We start from the raw sequence: 10282 nt of genomic DNA on the forward strand, positions 1-10282 counted from the left end.
AATGAAATATTGCATTTGTCACAAGCATTGGCATTGCAAGCTCTTGCCAGCGTTCCTGATTCTGACTCCAAAAGACCTGATAAATTTGTAACTATAAAACAGGGTCAAACCGAGCCTTTTTCACACTTGGTTGATAGATTATATTCGGCCCTAGATCAACAACATGATTTGACCCTAGAAGTGAAAGAAAATATGCTCAAATTATTGGCTTTTGAAAACTGTAGCCCACAAACCCAAAGGCTACTGATCACTTTGCCTCAAGGATCATCAGTAGCTGATATGTTAGAATTAATGCATCGGAACGCTCAGGAGGCTAATGCTGCAGTGTTTGCGGCAGCTGTTCACGAAGCAGTACAGCTGTTGGTTGTTTCAGCTGGAAGTAGAGTAAAGAAATGTTACAATTGTGGAAGACAGGGTCATTTTCAATCACAATGTAGAGCTCCAAAACAAGTTAAACAGTGTGATAATTGTAAAAGGAGCAATCATAGTACTGATGCATGTAGAAGGTTAAGGCAGGGAAACTCGAGACCGAGCACAACAGCCCCTCGTACTGGGACAAAAATAGAGAGGGCTTGGCCTGCGCAGACACAAGCAGAGCCAACACAACTAACAATGCCCATGCCAGTCCCGAATCCGCAATCCAATCAAACGGTATCACCTGTATTCCCTCCGCCACAACAGGGAGTGCCAGAGTGGACTTGGAAACTGCAGTAGATGTTACTTTACTAGAGATTAAGGTATATCAAATTGATTCCAATGTAAAAGGTCCTTTGGGAGATCATCAACTACTTGTAAAGGCATATTTGTTCAACCTGGAATAATCAATGCAGACTTTACTGGAGTTATTCAAGTTATGGTTTTGACATTAACACCTCCTGTATTCATACCTGCAGGAAGCTGCATTGCTCAATTAGTACCTTTTAGATCTTGTGTACCAGTGACAGGAGCTGATGATCGCGGCGATGGAGGTTTTGGTTCTACTGGACAATCGCAAGCATATCTTACCTTAGACATACATAAGGTAAAGCCAGAATGTCAAATAGTAATTATAGCCAAAACTGGTGAAATTAAGAGGGCAAAAAAATGCTCAACAGGAACATACCTTATCAGAAAAACAGAAAGTTGCACTAGATGTAATAACACAAAAGATTATTCAGTGTCACACACAGAGAATTTGTCTTGAGTTACCTGTTATACTTATTGTAATCAATACTGGAGGTTCACAATTGTATCCTTTAGCACTTCTTTGTCAATGGGACACTAATAAGCAAAATCCATTGAGAATTTTGGAATGGGTTTTTCTACCAATCACACCACGAAAGACTGTAACTACTCAAGCTGAATTGTTAGCACAATTAATTATTAAAGGAAGATCACGACTGCAAGATATCATGGGTAGCGACCCACATACTATTGTTTTACCGTTAACTCAGGACTATATGGATTGGTTATTATGACATTCAGAAGCTCTTCAGGTCGCTTTAGAAGACTTCACAGGACTCTTGAGTAATACCTATCCTGCCCACAGATTACTTCCTCTTATCCAAGACCAGAAAATAGAACAATTCCCTAACCTATCAGAGGTTCCTGTCAATGGCTTGACTGTATTTACAGATGCTGGCAGAAAATCAAAGCGTGCTGTATGTACTTGGAAAAACAACCACATTTGGGAACATCATGACATCCTAGGAGATTAATGATACCTTGCAAACATCAGAGCTCTCCGCAGTAGTTTGGGCATGTAACAACTGGTCTCAAGAACCTTTAAATATTGTACCAGATTCATTATATGTGGTAGGAATTGTTAAACGGATAGAGAGAGCAACGATCAAGGAAATGAAAAATGAGTGTTTATGTGAACTACTTTTACAATTGATACAAACTCTGGAATTGCGACAACATCCTTATTTTATCACTCACATATGTAGCCATCAAAGTGATTATGGGTTAGCAATTGGAAATAATCATGCTGATAGCCTAGTTGCCCCTGCCTGGGCAGGGCCACCCCCTAACACTTTTGCTAGAGCCCGAGACTCACACGCCCTTTTACATCAATCAGCAAAAATGTTGGTTCGTCAATTCGGCATACCATTCAATGATGCACAGGGCATTGTAAAATCATGCCCCAGCTGTCAAAAGATAGGATTTGGAATAGGTGTTGGTGTTAATCCCAAAGGATTGGAACCACTGCAAATTTGGCAGATGGATGTTACCCATGTTCAGAGTTTGGGGGACAGAAATTTGTCCATGTTACCATTGATATCTTCTCTATGGTTATTTGGGCAACTGCTCAAACTGGCGAGACAGCTAAGCATGTCCAAAAACACTCATTTGCCTGTTTTGTGATAATGCGTATTCCCCATACAATTAAGACAGATAATGGTCCAGCGTACGTATCACACCGATTTCAGCAATTCTGTAACACGTGGGGTATTAAACATGTCACTGGCATTCCCCATTCACCTACAGGGCAAGCAATGGTTGAGTGTGCTAATCAAACCCTGAAGCATCAGCTTCAAAAACAAAAAGAGGGAGAATCCTTAGGTCCTTCAGAGAGATTACATAAAGCATTTTATGTTTTAAATTTTTTGCGTTTAACAGGAACAAGACTCCCCGATGATTATACATAGTAGCACTTTGAAGTCTGGATGTCAGGAGGAAAACCAAAAAATTTTAGTAGAATGTAAAGATGTCAGAACAGGTATATGGAAAGAACCAGCAGAAGTACAACTAACAGGCAGAGGATATATGTGTTTACTTACAGGAGAAGGTGTTCGATAGATTCCGGTGAAATGGGTTTGGCCTTGGAACGGAGATGCCGCAAATCAAGGAAGCGACTTGGATTAAGTACATTGCTAATGCTTGTTATGACCGGTCACGTTACAATTTCTGTTTTTCAGATGGATCCATGACAAAACATATGGGTAACATGGGCTAAACAAACAGGGCAGACAGATTTCTGTCTGTCTTTAGCAACACCAAACGATCCATTTCGTACATGCTTAATCAGTTATCCTTTTGATGAATTTGATCCAAATTCTTCTTTTACGGCATGGTATAATGTTACAAACTTTACACAAGCTTTTATCAAGTGGAATAGTAAGCTAACCAATAGCCAGAATGACAGTGAACGCGTAGTAACCGGAGGGCAATGGTGGCCTACTATTTTGGGTGGCACTAAACAGCAAATGTTTGTAGAAAATCTCTGGAACTTCACACGACTCCCTTTACAAGAATTAGATTTAATGTTTTCTTTACCCCCTTGGGAATTTTCTAATATTTTGTTACTCCCTAATTGTACTGGACTAGGATTGCAACCCTATAATGGCTCTGGAGCAATATCATTTGGAGATGCTGTTACTATAAAGAAGGAAAAAGAAAGGCCACGTAGTTATTACATTGGATAGCAGAATGTTACGGGATTACCCCTGTGGCCAGAGGGGAACCAGAACATAGACGTACACACAAACGGCAGTGTGATGTTGCCACCAGGCTTGTTTTTAATCTGTGGTGATAGAGCTTGGAATGGCATTCCACATAAACTGGTGGGTAGGCCGTGCTATATAGGTAGACTTACAATGTTCACCCCATCCATGCATCAACTGTATACTTGGAACAATCCAACTCTAAGAAAAAGGCAGAAACAGGAAATTAAGGAGTTTCATAGAATCACAGAATAACCAGGTTGGAAGAGACCCACCGGATCATCAAGTCCAACCATTCCTATCAAACACTAAACCATGTCCCCCAGCACCTCGTCCACCCGTCCCTTAAACCCCTCCAGGGAAGGTGACTCAACCCCCTCCCTGGGCAGCCTCTGCCAGTGCCCAATGACCCTTTCTGTGAAGAATTTTTTCCTAATGTCCAGCCTAAACCTCCCCTGGCAGAGCTTGAGGCCATTCCCTCTTGTCCTGTCCCCTGTCCCTTGGGAGAAGAGCCCAGCTCCCTCCTCTCCACAACCTCCTTTCAGGGAGTTGGAGAGAGCAATGAGGTCTCCCCTCAGCCTCCTCTTCTCCAGGCTAAACACCCCCAGCTCTCTCAGCCGCTCCTCATAAGGCCTGTTCTCCAGCCCCCTCACCAGCTTTGCTGCTCTTCTCTGGACTCGCTCCAGAGCCTCAACATCCTTCTTGTGGGGAGGGGCCCAGAACTGAACCCAGGATTCGAGGAGCGGTCTCACCAGTGCCGAGTCTAGAGGGAGAAGAACCTCCCTGGCCCTGCTGGCCACGCCGTTTCTGATCCAAGCCAAGATGCCATTGGCCTTCTTGGCCACCTGGGCCCCTGCTGGCTCATGTTCAGTCGCTGTCAACCAACACCCCCGGGTCCCCCTCCTCCAGGCAGTTTCCAGCCAGACTTCTCCTAGTCTGTAGCTGCTCAGGGTTGTTGTGCCCCAAGTGCAGGACCCGGCATTTGGCCTTGCTAAACCTGTTTGATGCCACTTTTGATGATAAAGTAGCATTTTGGTCTGAATCAGCTTTTAGTGCTCTTGCTTTATTTTTGCCACAAGCAGCAGCTAGGAGAAATAATAAAAAAGTAAGGCAACTTGCTTGCTGGTCACTAAAACAATTTAATCTTACCTCACCTATGATCTCTGAGTTACTAACTGATGTAGATAGTATTAGACATGCATTATTGCAAAATCGAGCTGCCATTGATTTTTTGTTGTTAGCGCAAGGACATGACGTGAAGAATTTGAAGGAATGTGTTGTTTGAACCTTAGTGATCATTCTGAATCAATATATAAGCAGCTAAGTGATCCAAGAAACAATATGAAGAAAATTACTTATAATCATAACCCATTTGATGATTGTTGCTTAACCTACCTGCTCGGCTAAAAGGGATTTTAAAACAAATCATTACTGTGATTATTGTGTTGTTGATTATGTTGATTGCCTTTACCTGTTTTTGGAAATGTATAATGGCTGCAATTTCTAAGATCTTTCAACAGGCCTGGTTTGTTCAAAAACAAAAAGAGGGATCTGTTGGAATATTGAAAGACTTCCTCATGGAAAACGGGCATGTGAACAATCCAGCCTGTGAATTGATAGACGAAAAGTAACAAACCAAGGACAACTGAAGAGCGATACCCATGAGAATTAAGGGAGTACAAGAACAAATAACTCCCTGATGTTGCAAAGAGAAACTTTGAGCCTGTGTATACGTGGCGTACGTGCAAAGCTGTTCAGCTAATAATTATTGTTGCTGAGGATACTAACCAATCAGACAATCAGCGTATTCGCGTGAACAACTGATATTAACCAATGCTAAAGAAAAGATTTACATACCGGTCACGTGTACTATTGCCTTTTCTATAAAAGCTTCTGGTGCTCTGTAATAAATTGAACATTCGCTGATCACATTGATCTCTGTGTTTGATTCCGTGATGCTCCCATCAACACTTCACCACCAATTAAGCACGACCATGCCCTTTTTTATGATGAATAATGAATGCCTGGCAAAGAAGGATCTGGGGGTGCTGGCTGACAGCAGATGAACATGAGGCAGCAGTAGCCCAGGTGGCAAATGGCCTCTTGGCCTTTATCAGAAACAGCGTGGCCAGCAGGAGCTGGTAGGTGATTGTGCCCCTGGACTTGGCACTGATGAGGCCACACCACAAATCCTGGGTTCAGTTTTGGGCCTGTCACTCCAAGAAGGACATTGAGGGGCTGGAGCATGTCCAGAGAAGGGAATGGAGCTGTGGAAGGGGCTGGAGAACAAGGGTGATGAGGAACAGCTGAGGAATCTGGGGCTACTTAACCTGGAAAAAAAAAAGATGCTGAGGGAAGATCTTATTGCTGCCTACAACTGCCTGAAATGAGATTGTGGTGAGGTGGGGGTTGGTCTTTTCTCCCAACTGACAGTGACAGGATGAGAGGAAACGGCCTCAAGTTGTGCCAGGGGAGGTTCAGATTAGACATGAGGAAAAATGCCTTCACTGAAAGTGTTCTCAGGTGCTGCCCAGGGAATGGTGGACTCCCCATCCCTGGAGGGGTTTAAAAGACAGGGGCTCAGGGATCTGGTGTAGCAGTGGACAGGTACGGTTGGACTGGATGAAATCAAAGATCTTTTCCAACCAAGCAGTTCTATGATTCTATGAATACTATGCCACAATGAGGAGTGTAACACATACAGCTGCACTCAGACAAGTGTTTTTCCCATAATCGTTAGCATACAGTTAAGTTGAAAACAGTAAGGTAGGCATTGGTATCAGCCTCTTGTTCACTACCTTTTTCTTCTCTCGTCAGTCTCTGCCAGGAATTCCTGCATCGTCGCCTCCACTCTTCCTTGCATCGTGTTGCGCAGCCATTTCTGCTCATTGCGATGCTGCCACTCATGGAAGCTGCGATACTGGCTGTAGAGCTTTAGGAAATCAGTGTATTTTTGGACTTCATTGGCTTTCTGTCTGCTAGCCAAGATCAAACCCTGAAACCCTTGTCCTTTAGAAGGCTTGGCTCTCTGTAAAAGAAAGCACGGATCAGTGGTGAAAATACAACCAGTTATTCTGTATGGTTTTTTAGTTGAATTCGCGACAAGATCAGTGATCCAGGAAAAATCTCCCCAGCGCTCACACACCACATAGAGCCACACCGAAAGTCAAACTCAGCAGAGACTTTGGCTGCCAAGACCAAGGTCCACCAACAGGGGCCCCTTTGACCCTCTTTCCCACACATTCAGCCTCTCATGTTTCACTCCATAATTAAGATTTCAGACCTTGGGTTCTGCACAGAGCTGGTTTATTTCTGCTTCAGCTGTGACTCTTCCCTCAAATGAACAAAACCCTGGGCAATTCCACCCTTACAACCAAAGATCCCACCTCCATGTGCTATTCATACGCTGTCCACGCAATGGTTCAATCAGTGATGTTTCAGGGATTGGGGTCTCCTTCCACTTCACCGGGTTCCTTCCTTGAACAGGATGAGGTTCAACAAGGCCAAATGCTGGGTCCTGCACTTGGGATGCAACAACCTCATGCCGTGTTCCAGGCTTTGGGAAGAGCGGCTGGAAAGCTGCTTGGTGGAAAAGGACTTGAGAGTGCTGGTAAATAGCAGCTGAACATAAGCCAGCAGTGCCCCAGGAAGGCAATGGCATCCTGGTTTGGATCAGCCATGGTGTGGCCAGCAGGAGCAAGAAAGGGATCATCTGGAGAAGGGAATGGAGCTGGGGAAGGAGCTGGAGCCCAGGGATTCTGGGAGCAGCCAAGGGAACTGGGTCTGTTTAGCCTGGAGATGAGGAGGCCAAGGGGAGACCTCATTGCTTTCTGCAGCTTGCGGAAAGGAGGTTGTGGTGAGGTGGGTGTTGGTCTCTTCTCCCAGGTAACCAGTGATGAGATGAGAGGAAATGGCCCCAGTTTGTGCCTGGGGAGATTCAGATTGGACATAAGGAAAAATTTCTTTCCTCAAAGAGTGGTGAAGGACTGGCAGAGGCTGCCCAGTGGCGAAGTCACTATCCCTAGAGGTGTAGATGTGGCACTCTGGGACATGGTTTAGCAGATACAGTGGTGCTGGGTTGACAGTTGGACTGGATGACCTGAGAGGTCTTTCCAACCTTAATGATTCTGCAGTTCTATGCGAAGCTGTACACACAACAGTTTAACATAACTCTAAGCAATTTCAGCATTCATTCTAAGGTTCCATAACTAAACTTACTTTGACCTCCAACAACAAGCGTACAGCACCAGACAATGAGGGTTCAGGACAACTCAGGGTGGATCCCAACAAGCCTTGTCTTGAACAGCACAGCACAGGCAGAAAAGCTCAAAGGGCTCAGAATAAATTTATTGGAAAAGACCTTTGATATAAGAGTCCAACCATACCTGCCCACTACTAAACCACATCTCTGAGCACATCATCTACCAAGCTTTTAAACACCTACAGGGATGGAGATTCCATCACCTCCCTGGGTAGCCTCTACCAGGGCCTGAGAACCCTTTCCATGAAGGAATTTTCCTGACGTCCTATCTGAACCTGCCCCGGCACAACATAAGGCCATTTCCTCTCTCCTATCTCATTTCATCCTGTCTCACTCTACCTGGCCTTCAGCAGCCATCGCTTTTCTACCACCCCGGAAATGTCTCAAATTTTTCCCTGTCCATCCAACGGGGTGTTTATGTTCTGCTTTACATCCACCAAACACACGTTCTCGCACAGGTAACCTTTTTGCCCCCGTGCCCTGGGCACCTCCTCACATGTCTGAAAGGAGCGACCTCACCTGTACAGGCACAGGTGGGCTCTCAGTGCACCGGGCTCCCCAAGGGCCCCACAACTGGTCCTGTCAGGCCTCAAGGTACCAGGAACCCTGCAACTGGCCTCCCCAGGGTGCTCAGGAATCCCTGAGAAGCCCACAGCTGGTGCTTCCAGAGCCCTCAGGACATAGAGAACTCCACAAGTACTTTCCCCAGGGCCCTCAGAGCACCAGCAACCCTGGGGAACCCCACAACCTCAGCCCCCAGAGCCCTAAGGGCAACAGAAACCTCTCCAACAGTCCTGCCAGGGCCCTCTGAGCAGTGGGAGCCTCTGGGAATCCCACAAGTAGACCTCCCAGGGCCTTCAGGACACCAGGAACTCCATAGAACCCTGCAACTGGTCCTGCCAGTGCCTCAAGGCACCGGGAATCCCAGGGAACCCCACAACCAGCCCCCTCTGGGCCCTCAGGGCACAGAGAATCTAGCAACCAGTCACTCGCAGGGTACCAGGAACCACCGGGAACCCTGCAACTGCGTCTTCCAGGGCCCTCAGAGCACCAGAAACCCCACAACCGACCTTTCCAGGGCCATGGGAGCCCAAGAAAGCGGTCGCCCCAGGCCACCAGGTACGTCAAGGAGAACCACAACCTGTCTCCTCAGGGCCTTGAGAGTAGTGGGAGCCCCCAAACCCGGCAACCGATCCTGACAGGGTCCTCAGGGCACCAGAAACCCAAGAGAACTCCGCCCAAGGGAGTCCTCGGGGCTCCAGGAACCGCACAACCAGTGGTCTCAGGGCATTCAGAGCAGTGGGAAATCCCACAACTGGTTAACCATGGGAGTTCTGGGCAACACAAACCCCACAACCGGTGCCCTCAGGACTGTACAAGCCCCAAACCCCACAACCTATGTCCCCACGGCCCTCAGGGTTGTAGGAGCCCCCGAACCCCACACCCGGTGTCCCCGCGGCTCTCGGGGCTGTAGGAGCCCCCGAACCCCACACCCGGAGGCCCCGCGGTCCCAGCGCACCCGCCGCGCAGCCATGGCCGCGTCCCCCGTTGCCATGGCGACAGGGACGCGCCGGAAGTGGCCGAGGAGGAAGCGGGGCCTGCGACGGAAGTGAAAGCCGCGCGGGTGTCATGGCGGCGGCGCCTGTTGCCATGGCGACAGGAGGACGCGCCGGAAGTGTGTTCGGGGCGGGTGTCATGGCGGCCCGGGGCGGGGCTGGAACCAGAGACACTGAGAGTGGCGGTTACACACGGTGCCGCAGAGCCAGAGAGTGCCCGGGGCTGGAGGGCAGGGAGAGGGAGCAGGGAGAGAGGGAGGGAGCGGGATGAATGGGAGCAGACGGAGTGGGGAGGAGGCGATGGAGAAAGCAGGAGCTCCATGAAAGACATAGAGATCCTGGAACACATCCAGAGCTGGGGAAGGGGCTGGAGAACAAGGGTTGTGCAGAGCGGATGAGGGACCCTGGGGCCGTTTAGTCTGGAGAAAAGGAGGCTGAGGGAAGACCAGCAAACCTTTGAATGGAAAGGAAAACGAGGAAATGAGGAGCTGGGCAGTCGGTAACAGAAATTGCTCAGTGCAAGAATCATAGAAAACAGGTTGGAAAAGACCCACTGGATCATCGAGTCCAACCATTCCTATCAAACACTAACCCGTGTCCCTCAGCACCTCGTCCACCCGTGCCTTAAACCCCTCCAGGGAAGGTGACTCAACCCCCTCCCTGGGCAGCCTCTGCCAGGGACCAATGACCCTTTCTGTGAAATATTTTTTCCTAATTTCCAGCCTGACCCTCCCCTGGGAGAGCTTGAGGCCAATCCCTCTTGTCCTGTCCCCTGTCCCTTGGGAGAAGAGCCCAGCTCCCTCCTCTCCACAACCTCCTTTCAGGTAGCTGGAGAGAGCAATGAGGTCTCCCCTCAGCCTCCTCTTCTCCAGGATAAACACCCCCAGCTCTCTCAGCCGCTCCTCATACGGCCTGTTCTCCAGCCCCCTCACCAGCTTCGTTGCTCTTCTCTGGACTCGTTCCAGAGCCTCAACGTCCTTCTTGTGGTGAGGGGCCCAGAACTGACCCCAGGATTCGAGGAGCGGTCTCACCAGTGCCGA

General features: G+C 48.0%; 1 protein-coding gene across 1 annotated transcript in view; it reads right to left on the bottom strand.

The window, feature by feature from the left end:
• CFAP53 (cilia and flagella associated protein 53) overlaps nt 1-9241 on the bottom strand; it is a 33594-nt gene extending 24353 nt beyond the window's left edge. Inside the window, exons 1-2 of the mRNA XM_069880662.1 lie at nt 9173-9241; nt 6224-6453 (exon numbers count right to left, since the gene is read on the bottom strand). Of these exons, the coding sequence (XP_069736763.1) occupies nt 6224-6453; nt 9173-9241 (299 nt within the window). The remainder of the gene's footprint in view (nt 1-6223; nt 6454-9172) is intronic.
• Between the last annotated feature and the right edge of the window lie 1041 nt (nt 9242-10282).

This window comes from Phaenicophaeus curvirostris, chromosome Z, assembly GCF_032191515.1.
Source record: "Phaenicophaeus curvirostris isolate KB17595 chromosome Z, BPBGC_Pcur_1.0, whole genome shotgun sequence".
NCBI classification, from domain to species: Eukaryota; Metazoa; Chordata; class Aves; order Cuculiformes; family Cuculidae; genus Phaenicophaeus; species Phaenicophaeus curvirostris.